General features: G+C 48.1%; 1 protein-coding gene across 1 annotated transcript; it reads left to right on the top strand.

Annotated features, from left to right (window-relative positions):
* The first annotated feature begins 342 nt into the window (after positions 1–342).
* LOC129711457 (leucine-rich repeat-containing protein 38-like) lies at positions 343–12221 on the top strand. The gene is made up of 2 exons (XM_055659072.1): positions 343–1883; positions 11905–12221. Exons 1-2 carry the CDS (start codon positions 1199–1201, stop codon positions 12144–12146), a joined length of 927 nt encoding a protein of 308 aa, XP_055515047.1. The 5' UTR covers positions 343–1198; the 3' UTR covers positions 12147–12221.
* The last annotated feature ends 4404 nt before the right edge of the window (positions 12222–16625 follow it).

The following is a 16625-nucleotide window of genomic DNA, read 5'->3' as shown; positions in this document are numbered from 1 at the left end:
ACCTATTGTCTATTGTCTATTAATCCCCAGTGGTTCCCCACTCCGGGTCCACATTTCAAGCAGAGTGCAGGCCACCAAATTGCCAAACAACTCATTGCATTGTCATTAAGGGCTAACAAATCATTTATTGCAAGTACATCGCAGGCTCACAGTTCAGTTGATTCACAGCTTAGAATGACAGTTGTGGCCTCTCCCTCGCTATCGTCCAGAGTGATTGACTCACGTCCAGGCATCCGGGGTTTTATTGTCCTGCCCCCCCATCCCCTCCCCGGGAGGGGTGTTACCTTCATCATGGTGATTGACATGCGAGAGGACCAATCAGCTGATCTCAAGATTTTTTTTAAACACTCATAACTTTTTTATTTTTCATCGATCGGAAAAAACCCTCGGGGCTGCCTCAGCAGAGGAGGACTGCGAGTAAGATGGCCAAAAATCATGGCAATATAGGGTAGCGTTTTTTTCTAAATTCAATATACACAGCAGACAGGAAGTGATCAAGATGGGACTTTTAGTTATATAGATATTCCCTTATCATGTATCTGTACACTGTGGACAGCTCGATTGTAATCATGTATTGTCTTTCCACTGACTGGCTAGCCTACAACAACAGCCTTTCACTGTGAACACTTTAAAAGTCTTTCAGCGGGTGTTGGATGTACTCAGCGGGCCAGGCAGCATCTGAGGGGGGAATGGACAGGTGACATTTCAGGTCAGAAGGACTCTTCATCAGTCAAGTCTGTCCAATCCCTGCACAGCTGCTGCCTGACCCGCCGAGTTCCTCCAGCACTTTGCTTGAGATTCCAGCCTCTGCAGTTCCTTGTGGCAACATTGAAATTACTTCTTAACCCGTGTGGCTCATTGCGATTGGGAAAGGGTTTAAACGAATAAAAGTCTTTGCTTATAACATCATGCTGGAGTTAATGAATATTAGTTATGAAGGGCTTAACACAAAGCAAAATATTCCAGGAATTATCACACACATTAATCATGTTGGTCGGTCGATTGTGAATTGTTACAATTCTATTAATAACACTGGACATAGGATTTTGCTAATTTGCTCTTGTCTCCGGGGAATGGAAAGATCCATTGGATTTGCTGGTTTTATTTCTGCTGCCGGCCAGTGGCTGCTCCCTCTCTCCCTCCTCCCCTCCGCTAGTGCTATTTGAGCTAGGCACTGCTATCCAATCTCACGTACGCCATGCACAGCTGTTCAGTCTCTGCCTTTGCTCAGCATGCCTCAGCCACGGTTGCAGACTCACCTGCCATGCTCTCATGCTCCCTCCTCTGCCTACTGCCTCTGCTCCTCTCCCTTCTCCCCACCGGGTCAAGCTGCCCAGACGGGTGCTCCTGCAAGGATTCTCACACCATTGACTGTCAGGACCTGGGGCTCCTCCAAGTCCCCTCCGGCATCTTCCCTCTGGTCGTCAGGAAGATCCTGATGAGCAACAACCAGATCCAGGAGATACCAGCCGATTTCTTCATGTACTACGGAGACCTGGTCTACCTGGATCTCAGCAACAACTCCCTGTCTACCATCAGCAAAGGGACCTTCAGCACCACCAGACTGATCTACCTGGATCTCAGGTACAACAACTTCTCCCGGCTGAGCTCCGGAGCCTTCAGCTCGGCACGCCGGCTGATCATGCTTCGACTGGGGAACAATCCGAAGCTGGAGGAGGTGGACAAGGAGGCTTTCCACAGCCTGAACGTTCTCCAGGTTCTGGAGCTGAACGACAACGCACTGGAGACCCTGAGCGTCACCACCCTCAGCTCCTTGCCATCTCTCCGCACCCTGAGGCTCGAGGGCAACCCCTGGCTCTGCAATTGTACCTTTGCTAATCTCTTCCTCTGGCTGAAGGACAATGTTGATATTCTCCCCACAGGTCAGTTCCATCTCCCCACACAGCGGTAGAGTTGCTGCCTCACAGACCCCGGGTTCCATCCCGACCTCGGGTTCTGTCTGTACGGAGTTTGCACGTTCTCTCTCCCCGTGACCTGCGTGGGTTTTCTCCGGGTGCTCCGGTTTCCTCCCACACTACAAAGACATACAGGATTGTAGATGAATTGGCTTGGTACATTTGTAAATTGGCCCTAGTGTGTGTTTGATCGTGTTAGTGTGCGGGGAAGATCGCTGGTCGACGCAGAGCGCCCTTTTTCCACGCTGTATTTCTAAACTAAATGTTAGTGACAATCTAACCCCATAGGTTAGTGCTAATCGGTTTTCCAGGCATCTTCAGAGACAGGGAGCAGATGAATCTGATCAGCAGCTGTAATATACTTAAATAAAGGGGAATATGGGAGCCTCTGTAAATGTTATAGTCTTTCAGTGTAGAAACATATCCTTCGGCCCAACTTGCCCACACCGACCAACATGTCCCATCTACGCCAGTCCCACCTGACTGCATTTGGCCCACATCCCACAAAACCTGTCCTATCCATATACCTGTCTAAATGTTTCTTAGTGTTTAAGAACAAACTGCAGGTGTTGGAAAAATCGAAGGTAGACAAGGAATGCTGGAGAAACTCGGCAGGTGAGGCAGCATCTACGGAGAGAAGGAATAGGTGACGTTTCGGGTCGAGACTTTGTGCTAGTTTGTCTCACCTACCTCCTCTGGCAGCTCGTTCCATACACCGACCACCCTTTGCGTGAAAAAGTTGCCCCTCAGGTTCCTATTAAATCTTTCCCGACCTCGCTGTGAGTCTTTGTGCTCTGGTTCTCGATTCCCCTCCTCTGGGCAAGAGACTCTGTGTGTCCACCCGGTCTATTCCTCTCATGGCAGCCCTGGCAAGCGGAGAAGGAACGAGGTACGAGGCTTCTCATTGTCTCTGCATCAATCAGAGTTGCTGCTTCTTGTCTTGTGCAGTGGTTGGTGTTCTGATCAGGAGTTCTCTATCTGGCCTTTCGAGCCATTCAACAATTGCACTAACAGAAAGGGGTGAGTCTGTGGAATTTCTCACGGAGAGGGGTGAGTCTGTGGAATTTCTCACAGAGAGCAGTGAGTCTGTGGAATTTCTCACGGAGAGCGGTGAGTCTGTGGAATTTCTCACAGAGGGGTGAGTCTGTGGAATATTTCACGGAGAGGGGTTAGTGTGGAATTTCTCACAGAGAGCGGTGTCTGTGGAATTTCTCACAGAGAGCAGTGAGTCTGTGGAATTTCTCACAGAGAGCAGTGAGTCTGTGGAATTTCTCACGGAGAGGGGCGAGTCTGTGGAATTTCTCACGGAGAGGGGCGAGTCCGTGGAATTTCTCACGGAGAGGGGTGAGTCTGTGGAATTTCTCACAGAGAGCGGTGAGTCTGTGGAATTTCTCACAGAGAGCGGTGTCTGTGGAATTTCTCACAGAGAGCGGTGAGTGTGGAATTTCTCACAGAGAGGGGTGAGTCTGTGAAATTTCTCACGGAGAGGGGTGAGTCTGTGAAATTTCTCACAGAGAGGGGTGAGTCTGTGGAATTCTCTGCCTCAGAGGGCGGTGGAGGTAGGTTCTCTGGATGCTTTCAAGAGAGAGCTAGATGGGCTCTTAAAGATAGCGGAGTCAGGGGATATGGGGAGAAGGCAGGAACGGGGTACTGATTGGGGATGATCAGCCATGATCACATTGAATGGCGGTGCTGGCTCGAAGGGCCGAATGGCCTACTCCCCTACTGTGGGGTTGGGGGGGGGGGGGGGTAAACTCTGTACACGGCCCCCCACACAACCCCAAACGGAGCAACAACATGCTGAGGAGAGGGACAGACGCAGGTTAACATTGACGTACACTCTCAGTCTGAAGAAGTTCCCTCGACCCGAAACGTCACCCATTCCTTCTCTCCAGAGATGCCGCCTGTCCCACTGAGTTATTCCAGCACTTTGTGACTATCTTCAGTGTAAACCAGCATCTGCAGTTCCTTCCTGTACATTCGGGCCAGGTTGGTGAATGCAGGGACTGGCAACTAACAGATGATGATGTCAAGTATTTCACACTGACATCCCTGACCAAGAAATGATGATGGAAGACTTTATTAGGAAAGTTATTAGCAATTCCCTTTCCGTGTGTGTGTGTGTGTACGTGCGTGCGTGTGTGTGTGTGTCTGTTTCTGTGCGTGTGTGTGTGTGTGTGCGCGTGTGTGTGCGTGTGTGTACGTGTGTGCGTGTGTGTGTGTGTGTGTGTGTGTACGTGTGCATGTGTGTATGTGTGTGTACATGTGCGTGTGTGTGTGTGTGTGTGTGTGTGTGTGTGTATGCACGTGTGTGTGTGTGTGTGTGTGTGTGTGTGTGTGTGTGTGTGTGTGTGTGTGTGTGTGTGTGTACGTGTGTGTGTGTACGTGTGTGTGTGTGTGTGTGTGTGTGTGTGTGTGTACGTGTGTGTGTGCGGACATATGCACACGTTTACATGTGCTGCGTGTGGCCTGCACTATCTGAGCTGGGGACTCCGGGTATCAGCAATAATGAGGAGACTAATATGTTGTCGACCTCCGAGGCTTCAACTCTAAATCACAACTTCATTAATCTTCTGGTACCAGAGGCTAATATTTCATCTTGAGGACATTGTCCGGGTCTGAATGACGGTCGTGCCTGCTGGCCCTGTGTGGAGAATCCTCCCGGCATCAGGCCACAGAGAGGGGGAGAGAGAGGGGGGGGGGGGGGGGGGGGGGGGGGGAAGAGAGATCCCATCTATCCAGCCACACCCAGACTCTCCTGCCACCCCCCACCCAGGCTTTGTAAAGCACCCGCTAACCTCCCTACCCACCAGGAGGATGTTGGTGCTGAATGTTGGAGTGGGTTGGAGGTGGCATGACTGATTGATTGACTGACTGCTGGATGAGTGTGTGTGGCCCCACAGACAGACAGACAGACAGACAGACAGACAGACAGACAGACAGACAGACAGACAGACAGACACAAGACGTGCGTGTGTCAATGATAGAGCCACCACACGAGAGAATTGGAGATAATCAGAGAGGAAATGTATTTATTACGAATGGATGTGAAACTGGTGAATGGGATCTGGGAAAGTTTCTGATTATTAGGTTCTCTCTCACCCCTTCACAAACCAACGTTTTGGAACATGCTAGTCTATAGTTTAGTTTAGTTTAGAGATACAGCGCGGCATCAGGCCCTTGGGCCCACCGAGTCCTCGCCCACCAGCGATCCCCGCACACGTACACTATCCCACACACACCAGGGACAATTTTATAACTACCAAAGCCAATTAACCTACACACCTGTAGGCTTTTAGGAGTGTGGGAGGAAACCGGAGCACCTGGAGAAAACCCACGCAGGTCGCACGTACAAACTCCGTAGAGGCAGCGCCCACAGTCAGGATCGAACCCGGGTCTCTGGCGCTGTGAAGCAGCAACTCTACCGCTGCGCCACCGTGCCGCCCCACAACAAATTCCCTTGAACTGGACAATGTTGGGATTCAATGTTCTAAATTGCTGGCAGTGACTGGACTGCTATTGAAGTCATTCAGCCTGGCCTTCTGCGTGAGAATCATTGACTTACATTGGGCCCATATTCCTCTGTACCTTTGATATCCCTGTTCCCGTCCAAATGTCTTTTGAAAGCCGTAATCCTTCAGCTGCTGCCTCAGGGCTCGATTCTGACCTTGTGTGAAGTTTGCAGAGTTTCCCCAGTGACTGTGCTGATCTCCGGCAAGTTATGCTAGAGGAGAGATGTTGCCCGTGCAGGAATTTACAAAGATGTTTACAGGACTCGAGGGTCTGAGCTATAGGGAGAGGTTGAGCAGGCTAGGACTCTGTTTCTTGAAGCGCAGGAGGATGAGGGGTGATCTTATAGAGGCGTATAAAATCATGAGAGGAAGAGAGCCTTTTATCCAGGGTAGACAAAAGTGCTGGAGAAACTCAGCGGGTGCAGCAGCATCTATGGAACGAAGGAAATAGGCAACGTTTCTTCAAGCTGGTGACCCGAAATGTCACCCGTTCCTTCTCTCCAGAGATGCTGCCCGTCCCGCTGAGTTTTTTGTGTCGATCTTTGGTTGAAACCAGCACCTGCAGTTCCTATTGGAGCTTGTACTCGCTAGGTTGAGGGGGGGGATCTTACAGGAACTTACAAAATTCTTAAGGGGTTGGACAGGCTAGATACAGGAAGATTGTTCCCGATGTTGGGGAAGTCCAGAACAAGGGGTCACAGTTTAAGGATAAGGGGGAAATCTTTTAGGACCGAGATGAGAATCAGCCATGATCACATTGAATGGCGGTGCAGGCTCAAAGGGCCGAATGGCCTACTCCTGCACCTATTTTCTATGTTTCTATGAGGAAAACATTTTTCACACAGAGAGTGGTGAATCTGTGGAATTCTCTGCCACAGAGGTAGTTGCGGCTACAGTTCATTGGCTATATTTAAGAGGGAGTTCGATGTGGCTCTTGTGGCTAAAGGGATCAGGGGGTATGGAGAGAAGGCAGGTACGGGATACGGAGTTGGATGATCAGCCATGATCATATCGAATGGCGGTGCAGGTTCGAAGGGCCGAACGGCCTCTACTCCTGCACCTATTGTCCATGTTTAAGTTTCCTTCCTACACAGAACAAAACAGGGGTTGTTTAAGAAGGAACTGCAGATGCTGGAATATCGAAGGTAGACAAAAGTGCTGGAGAAACTCAGCGGGTGCAGCAGCATCTATGTGGAGCTAAGGAAATAGGCAACGTTTCGGGCCGAAACCCGAAAGGGTTTCAGCCCGAAACGTTACCTATTTCCTATAGTGGAGATTGTTCAACTCTTTGGTGTGAATAGCGAAAAGGTAGCACCTTTGAAGTTAAATTCATAAAAGCGTGCTTGCAGCCCTGCTATTAATGACACATAGCACAGATAAAGATGCAAGCTCTATTTCCAACCTCCACTGCTCTAACCCATCAGAGATGTCGCCTTTGATCTACTGATCAGTCCCACACCTTCTCTGCCTCTGAAGACCAGCTTGTATTATCTCTCTCTTATAAAATCCATATAACCACATAACAATTACAGCACGGAAACAGGCCATCTCGGCCCTTCTAGTCCGTGTCGAACCCTTATTCTCCCCTCCTCCCATCCACCTGCGCTCAGACCATAACCCTCCATTCCTTTCCCGTCCATATGCCTATCCAATTTATTTTTAAATGATAAAATCGAACCTGCCTCCACCACTTCCACTGGAAGCTCATTCCACACAGCCACCACTCTCTGAGTAAAGAAGTTCCCCCTCATGTTACCCCTAAACTTCTTTCCCTTAATTCCGAAGTCATGTCCTCTTGTTTGAATCTTCCCTACTCTCAATGGGAAAAGCTGGTCCACGTCAACTCTGTCTATCCCTCTCATCATTTTAAAAACCTCTTGTGTAAGAAGGAACTGCTTGACACCAAAGACACACATCCAAGTGCTGGAGTAATTCAGCGGGTCAGGCAGCATCATTGGAGAACAAGGAATAGGTGACGTTTCGGGTCGAGACCCTTCTTCAGTCACATCTGATGAAGAGTCTTGACCAGAATCATCACCGTTGCCTTTTCTGCACAGATAGAAACATAGAAAATAGGTGCAGGAGTAGAGGCCATTCGGCCCTTCGAGCCTGCACCGCCATTCAATGTGATCATGGCTGATCATCCAACTCAGTATCCCGTACCTGCCTTCTCTTCATACCCCCTGATCCCTTTAGCCACAAGGGCCACATCTAACTCCCTCTTAAATATAGCCAATGAAATGGCCTCAACTACCTTCTGTGGCAGAGAATTCCACAGATTCACCACTCTCTGTGTAAAAAATGTTTTCCTCATCTCGGTCCTAAAAGATTTCCCTCTTATCCTTAAACTGTGACCCCTTGTTCTGGACTTCCCCCAACATCGGGAACAATCTTCCTGCATCTAGCCTGTCCAACCCCTTAAGAATTTTGTAAGTTTCTATAAGATACACCCTCAATCTTCTAAATTCTAGCGAGTATAAACCAAGTCTATCCAGTCTTTCTTCATATGAAAGTCCTGACATCCCAGGCATCAGTCTGGTTCCACGGATGCTACATACCTTGTCCAGCATTTCCTGCGTTCATTATAAAGTAGAAATTGAGTGAAGAGTGGAATATGTCATGTAACAGGGGTAGAATTAGGCCATTCGGCCCATCAAGTCTACTCCGCCATTTTAATCATGGCTGATCCATCTCTCCCCATTCTCCTGCCTTCTCCCCACAACCCCTGACACCCGCACTAATCAAGAATCCATCTATCTCTTCCTTCAAAATATCCACTGACTTGTGGCCTCCACTGCCTTCTGTGGCAAAGAATCCCACAGATTCACCACCCTCTGACTAAAGAAATTCCACCTCATCTCCTTCTTAAATGAACGTCCTTTGATTCCGATGCTGTGACCTCTGGTCCTAGATTCTCCCACTAGTGGAAACATCCTCTCCACATCCAGGCCTTTCACTATTCTGTACGTTTCAATGAGGTCCCCCCTCATTCTTCTAAACTCCAGCGAGTGCAGGCCCAGTGCCGACAAACGCTCATCATAGTTTAACCCACTCATTTCTATATCTCTACAAAACCAATTGAGCGAGGGTTGAGAGGAGATATCTGTCTTGTCTACGCCACAGATGGCAGTGAGCAACGTGTTAGTACAGTGAAAGGTTAATGGATTGGATGAGTGAACTGATGGTCAATTAATATGATGGAAACAGCCTGAAGGGCAACACACACATACAGAGCAGCCCGACAAGGTTCTCCACAAAGAGATAAATGACAGGGTTGTTTTCGCACTTGATGAAGCTGTGCAAACGAAGGCAGGCCATGAGGGGACACGTCCCAATATACATCCCTCATGTTGACAACCAATATCACAAAACACAAAGACCCACTGATTTCATGCCAGCCGTCAGCCGGCGAATGTTTGACTTCAACAAAGATTGCCTCCGCTACATAATGAGATAACAGGACTGATGAGTGAAAAGCTGTCGACACGCTGTGGCAGCGGGTAGAGCTGCTGCCTCACAGCGCCAGAGACCCGGGTTCCATTCTGACTACGGGTGCTGTCTGTACGGAGTTTGTACGTTCTCCCCGTGACCTGCCCGAGGGTTTTCCCCAGGTTTACACGTACCGGCGTTCCCCGTACACTAACATTATCCGACACACTCGGGAGAATTTACAAATTTACACGTAGCCACATAACCCGTGAGAACCTCTGGGCAATTGCACCGGGAAACCTCACTTTAAATGTGAGTGAAAATAGAGCTAGATGGTCTGAGTGGGAAATGTGTTCCAGCTTGAAGATAGACAAGTGGGAGAGTCTAGGACTAGAGGGCGCAGTCACAGAATTAAAGGACGTACCTTTAGAAAGGAGATGAGGAGGAATTTCTTTAGTCAGAGGGTGGTGAATCTGTGGAATTTACTACCACAGACGGCTGGGGAGACAGTTGATGGAGATTGATAGATTCTTGATTAGTACGGGTGTTAGAGGTTAAGGGAGAAGGCAGGAGAATGGGGTTGAGAGGGAGAGATAGATCAGCCATGATTGAATAGCGGACTAGACTTGATGGGCCGAATGGCTCAATTCTGGCCCAATACATGCAGTCATAGAAACATCAAACCAGAAAATAGGTGCAGGAGTAGGCCATTCGGCCCTTTGAGCCCGCACTGCCATTCAATATTCCTCTTTTATTGGGTTTGGTCACACATATTATGAGGGTGTAAGGTGGGCATGTGGAGCTCAGGGGTTAAAAAATTCCTGCTCTGGGTTTACAAGTGCCATGTCCGTCACAGACACAAAATGCAGGCGGCATCGCTGGGGAGAAGGAATGGGTGAGGTTTCAAGTGGAGACCCTTCGTCAGGCACATTGTCCATTAACTAATCATTGCAAACTGAGCCAGTGTTGACAGTTCACTCACAACGGTATAAGAGCAGGTGGCGGAGTTAATCATCACCAATAATCTTGCAGTTTCCACTCTACAAGTGCCTGAAGCATTTACTGACACGGACAAAGTCCTGGCTTATTTTCCATGCATGAGATTGTCCTCAGCCCCGTCTTTGACAATAGACAATAGGTGCAGGAGTAGGCCATTCGGCCCTTCGTGCCAGCACCGCCATTCAATGTGATCATGGCTGATCATCCCCAATCACTACCCCGTTCCTGCCTTCTCCCCATATCCCCTGACTCCGCTATTTTTAAGAGCCCTATCCAGCTCTCCCTTTAAAGCATCCAGAGAACCTGCCTCCACCGCCCTCTGAGGCAGAGAATTCCACAGACTCGCCACTCTCTGTGAGAAAAAGTGTTTCCTCGTCTCCGTTCTAAATGGCTTACCCCTTATTCTTAAACTGTGTGTGGCCCCTGGTTCTGGACTCCCCCAACATCGGGAACATGCTTCCTGCCTCTAGCGTGTCCAAGCCCTTAACAATCTTATATGTTTCAATGAGATCTCCTCTCATCCTTCTAAACTCCAGAGAGTACAAACCCAGCTGGCTCCATTCTCTCAGCATATGACAGTCCCGCCATCCCGGGAATTAACCTGGTGAACCTACGCTGGACTCCCTCAATAGCAAGAATTTGTGTTGGAATACAATGGCAGTCGACTCAACCAACACATCTGCAGGTCCACGTTCACTGACCGAGTGGCCATTTACACTCTGCAACATAAGAAACAGTTAGATGTGGCCCTTGTAACGTAGAAACATAGAAAATAGGTGCAGGAGTAGAGGCCATTCATCCCTTCGAGCCTGCACCGCCATTCGATATGATCATGGCTGATCATCCAACTCGGTATCCCATCCCTGCCTTCTCTCCATACCCCCTGGTCCCTTTAGCCAGAAGGGCCACATCTAACTCTCTCTTAAATATAGCCAATTAACTGTGGTCTCAACTACTTTCTGTGGCAGAGAATTCCAGAGATTCACCACTCTCTGTGTGAAAAATGTTTTCCTCATCTCGGTCCTAAAGGATTTCCCTCTTATCCTTAAACTGTGACCCTTAGTTCTGGACTTCCCCAACATCGGGAACAATCTTCCTGCATCTAGCCTGTCCAACCCCTTAAGAATTTTGTAAGTTTCTATAAGATCCCCCCTCAATCTTCTAAATTCTAGCGAGTACAAGCCGAGTCTATCCAGTCTTTCTTCATATGAAAGTCCTGACATCCCAGGAATCAGTCTGGTGAACCTTCTCTGTACTCCCTCTATGGCAAGAATGTCTTTCCTCAGATTAGGAGACCAAAACTAATCTCTGGCTAAAGGGATCAGGGGGTATGGAGAGAAGGCAGGTACAAGATACTGAGTTGGATGATTAGCCAAAAACTCAGCGGGTGCAGCAGCATCTATGGAGCGAAGGAAATAGGCAACGTTTCGTCCCGAAACCCGAAGGGTTTCGACCCGAAACGTTGCCTATTTCCTTTGGGTTTTGGCCCTATTTGAAGCCAGTTGAGGCCACAGTTAATTGGCTATATTTAAGAGGGAGTTAGATGTGGCCCTTGTGGCTAAGGGGATCAGGGGGTATGGAGAGAAGGCAGGGACTGAGTTGGATGATCAGCCATACAATAACCATATAAACATATAACAATTACAGCACGGAAACAGTCCATCTCGGCCCTACAAGTATAGCAAATCTATATTTGCTATATTTAAGAGGGAGTTAGATGTGACCCTTGTGGCTAAGGAGATCAGGGGGTATGGAGAGAAGGCAGGTACGGGATACTGAGGGATGATCAGCCATGATCATATTGAATGGCGGTGCAGGCTCGAAGGGCCAAATGGCCTACTCCTGCACCTAATGTCTATGTTTCTATGTTTCTATGTGCCGAACAACTTTTTTTCCCCTTAGTCCCACCTGCCTGCACTCATACCATAACCCTCCATTCCCTGATCATATCGAATCGCGGTGCTGGCACGAAGGGCCGAATGGCCTCTACTCCTGCACCTATTGTCTATGTTTCCCTGCTTCTGTAACTTGCCTCGCTTTCCCCGCAGGCTTTGATGCCATCCAGTGCTCCCTGCCCCAGGATCGGAGGAAGATCACTCTCAACGAGCTATCTGAGAACAGCTTCAACGAGTGCGAGTATAATTTAACGTTGACGGACTACCTGATCATCTTCTTCTCCGGAGTGTGTGTATCCATCACTGCCATCACCACCAGCTTCTTCTTGGCCAATATTGCCCAGTGTTTCCAGAGACTGGGGCTCTTCAAAGACAACGATGATGATGAGGATTAACTGACTGCACCAAACAAACTCGGACCAGGATTTTTCTTACTTATATTCAATTTCCAAAGAAATCTTTTTACTTAAATATAAAGTGGCACATTAAAATACAATATATTTGCCTCGGTGGGGGGGGGGGGGGGAAGGGAAATATTAAAAGGATATTGTTTTGTAATTAAGTCTGTCTTGAGTCTTGTGCCTGGACCACAGCATCGAGTGGAGAATGTTCAACTCTTTGAGAGGGAGGACATCATAGAAACATAGAAATTAGGTGCAGGAGTAGAGGCCATTCGGCCCTTCGAGCCTGCACCGCCATTCATGGCTGATCATCCAACTCAGTATCCTGTTCCTGCCTTCTCTCCATACCCCCTGATCCCTTTAGCCACAAGGGCCACATCTAACTCCCTCTTAAATATAGCCAATGAACTGTGGCCTCAACTGGCTTCAAATAGGGCCGAAACCCAAAGGAAATAGGCAACGTTTCGGGTCGAAACCCTTCGGGTTTCGACCCGAAACGTTGCCTATTTCCTTCGCTCCATAGATGCTGCTGCACCCGCTGAGTTTTTGGCTGATCATCCAACTCAGTATCCCGTACCTGCCTTCTCTCCATACCCCCTGATCCCTTTAGCCACAAGGGCCACATCTAACTCCCTCTTAAATATAGCCGATGAACTGTGTGGCCTCAACCACCCTCTGTGTCAGAGAATTCCACAGATTCACCACTCTCTTTGTGAAATAAAAAATTCTCATCTCGGTCCTAAAGAACTTCCCCCTTATCCTTAAACTGTGACCCCCTTGTTCTGGACTTCCCCAACATGGGGAATAATCTTCCTGCATCTAGCCTGTCCAACCCCATGCCAACCACCCATAAGTCCTGAGTCACCCACTTCTTACACACAACACCGTAACTAGATCGATTGTGAGTTACAGTATGGTTAGCACACAACACAAGCTTTTCACAGTATCTTGGTACACACGACATTAACCTAAACTGTTCAAGAAGGAACTGCAGATGCTGGAAAATCGAAGGTAGACAAAAGTGCTGGAGAAACTCAGCTGGGTGTGGCAGCATCGATGGAGGGAAGGAAATAGGCAACGTTTCGGGCCGAAACCCGGAAGGAAATAGGCAACATTTCGGGCTGAAACCTGGAGGTTGCAGGTAGTGGAAGCAGGTAGGGAGACTGACAAAAACCTCCGGGAACCGCACGGAAACTCTTGGGTGGGGCGCAAATTCTCCAGAGGTTTCCGTTCAGGAGCTGATCGTCACGTCCTTTCCAGTGGTAGACAAAAGTGCTGGAGAAACTCAGCGGGTGCAGCAGCATCTGTGGAGTGAAGGAAATAGGCAACGTTTCAGGCCGAAACCCGGAAGGGTTTCGGCCCGAAACGTTACCTATTTCCTCTAGTGTGATTGTTCAACTCTTTGCAACGCTTCACTCCATAATACGTTGCCTATCAAGAACATCCGACAAGTACCTTATGAAGAAAGACTGGATAGACTTGGTTTATACTCTCTAGAATTTAGGAGATTGAGGGGGGATCTTATAGAAACGTACAAAACTCTTAAGGGGTTGGACAGGCTAGATGCAGGAAGATTGTTCCCGGTGTTGGGGAAGTCCAGGACAAGGCATCACACAGTTTAAGGATAAGGGGGAAGTCTTTTAGGACCGAGATGAGAAAATCATTTTTCACACAGAGAGTGGTGAATCTGTGGAATTCTCTGCCAAAGAAGGTAGTTGAGGCCACACAGTTCATTGGCTACATTTAAGAGGGAGTTAGATGTGGCCCTTGTGGCTAAAGGGATCAGGGGGTATGGAGAGAAGGCAGGGATGGGATACGGAGTTGGATGATCAGCCATGATCATATTGAATGGCGGTGCAGGCTCGAAGGGCCGAATGGCCTACTCCTGCACCTATTTTCGATGTTTCTATGTGCACTGCCAGGCAGTAGCCCCCGGCTGATTATATCCCTGCAGAAACATTGCACCTTACATCGGAAAATTGATTCTATTAATTATAAGGTGAAGCGATTTCAGTACACACATCGATGACTACCAGGTGTGGATGAAGTTAGAGTTGAACACAGGGACTATCTCAAAGCCCTTTCAAATATCTGACTCAGTGGCGGACTGGGTCTAAAAATATTGGTTGCCAGGAGACAAAGGGGACCCACTCACAACTACAATGCTATCATTTAACAGGAGCCCACTTGCCATCACATCATCAGGGGCCCACGTTTTCAAGTTCAAGTTCAAGTGAGTTTATTGTCATGTGTCCCTGTATAGGACAATGAAATTCTTGCTTTGCTTCAGCACAACAGAACATAGTAGGCATTGACTACAGAACAGATCAGTGTGTCCATATACCATGATATAAATATATACACACTGGAATAAATAAACTGATAAAGTGCAAATAACAGAAAATGGTTATTAATAATCAGAGTTTTGTCCGAGCCAGGTTTAATAGCCTGATGGCTGTGGGGAAGTAGCTATTCCTGAACCTGGTTGTTGCAGTCATTGGGCAAGCTGACATTGAACAGACTGAATCATTTTCTGCCCCAACATACTTATTGTGCTGGTTATAACCACCTTGCCATTTCTGTTGTGGTTGCCACAGTATCATGGGACCATTGCTGGTTGCAACACTCCTGGTGTCATAGAGTCATGCAGCATAGAGATTAGCCCCTATAGTCCGACCAGCATGCCCCATCTACACAAGTCCCACCTGCCTGCGTTTGGCCCATACCCCTCTAAACCTGTCATCCATGTAGCTGTCCAAGTGTTTCTTAAACGTTGCGATAGTCCCAGCCTCGACTACCTCCTCCGGCAGCTCCTCTTAACTTGGAGTTCCAGTCTTCAGTGGACAAAGTCGTGCAGGGAGACCGGCATTGGGAAGGGCATCACAAGCCTCACACACGCTGGGAATGTGTGCGTCAAACATCTGAAGAACAGGACGGAGGTTCTCTGACCTTCAATGAGATGATTTGTGACACAATAACTTAGTCAAAGCCAGGAGGGAGAGTGTTGGGTCAGAGCCAGCGACGAGCTCTTAGCACTTGGCCACAACATAAGAAAACATCCAATGGCCGTGCCAGAACGGACAACGTTAGGATTCTCTTAACATCCTTCCTGTTCTCTCTACAGCTCCGAAATTCCACGCTGTGGTCCGAGCAGGTTTAATATTTGTTTTAATTCCCTCCTCCAATTTCAATGGGATATATTTCAGCGGTCCTGTATGTATGTTTGTATCCGTGTACATTGTACACACACATTATGTTGAATTGCCTTCAGAAACTTTCTACAGGAGCACATTCGATCCATTGTAATTCCCACAGACAATGTCCCCAAATAGGAAGGAACTGCAAACGTGAGTTTGCACTGAAGATAGACACAAAATAAAATGCTGGAGTAACTCAGTGGGACAGGCGGCATCTCTGGAGAGAAGGAATGGGTGACGTTTCGGATCAGGAGGGAGGGGGGAAGAATAATGAAGGACCCCCGCGTGGGGGGGGGGGGGGGGGGGGGGGGGGGAGGCAGTGGGGAGCAGAATGAATGAAGGGAGATGCAAGCAAGGCTTGTCACATATAACAATAAAGTATTCAATTCAAAAAAAATATTTCAATTGAAAATTCAATTCAAATTAAAAATTCAGACTTCTCCACCATTCATTCATATTGGCTCATATGGTCCTATTATTCCCCTCCTCCCCTCATGTACAAGTCATGCCTGAGTGACCTGCTTCAATGTTTCGTGAGGATAAAACCCCTGTCCCACTGTTCATTCCAAGAGCTCTCCTGAGTTTGTCCTGATTCGAACTCGGAGATTTACGGTAATGGCCACTCGTCGGTGCTCTGGGCTCTCGTGGACATTTTTCCAACATGTTGAAAATCCTCACGAGTCTTCCCGTGCTCACCTGCCGTTAGCGAGTCTTCCCGTGTGCCGGCCGTTAGCGTTACGAGCCGCTAAGAGACGTCCCCGAGCTCCGACGTACCCGCTACGTACATTCTCCGTGCTTACCACGAGTTTGATTTTTTTTTTTAAACTCGGGAGAGCTCTTGGAATGAACTCGTACAGTGGGACAGGGGCCATTACACTCAGGAAGCCTGTCACCAGCATCTTATGATGGAATTGAGTTAAGTTTCATTTCGCCTTTCGTAATATTTCAACTTGTAATAGTTGAAAGAAATGAAAATAGTGAATCATTGTGACCACATCAGTTGAGTAACAAGTAATGTAATATTAGTTCTTATAACTCAAAGACATTGTAACTGTTTGCCTGGCAACAGGATCTCGCGTTGTCACGTTAGGTACTTCCCGAGATGCATCTTCTCAACTTATTTGTGGCATCAAGTGCTTAGCAACAAGAAAATATTTAAGAAGGAACTGGGCGTGCTGGAAAATCGAAGGGAGACAAAAATGCTGGAGTAACTCAGCGACTGTGGCAGTGTCCATGCAGCGAAGAATAAAGGCGACATTTTGGATCGAGACTCTTC

This window comes from Leucoraja erinacea, chromosome 30, assembly GCF_028641065.1.
Source record: "Leucoraja erinacea ecotype New England chromosome 30, Leri_hhj_1, whole genome shotgun sequence".
NCBI classification, from domain to species: domain Eukaryota; kingdom Metazoa; phylum Chordata; class Chondrichthyes; order Rajiformes; family Rajidae; genus Leucoraja; species Leucoraja erinaceus.
The sequence above is the reverse complement of the archived record's forward strand: the minus strand, read 5'-3'. Positions and strand labels throughout refer to the sequence as shown.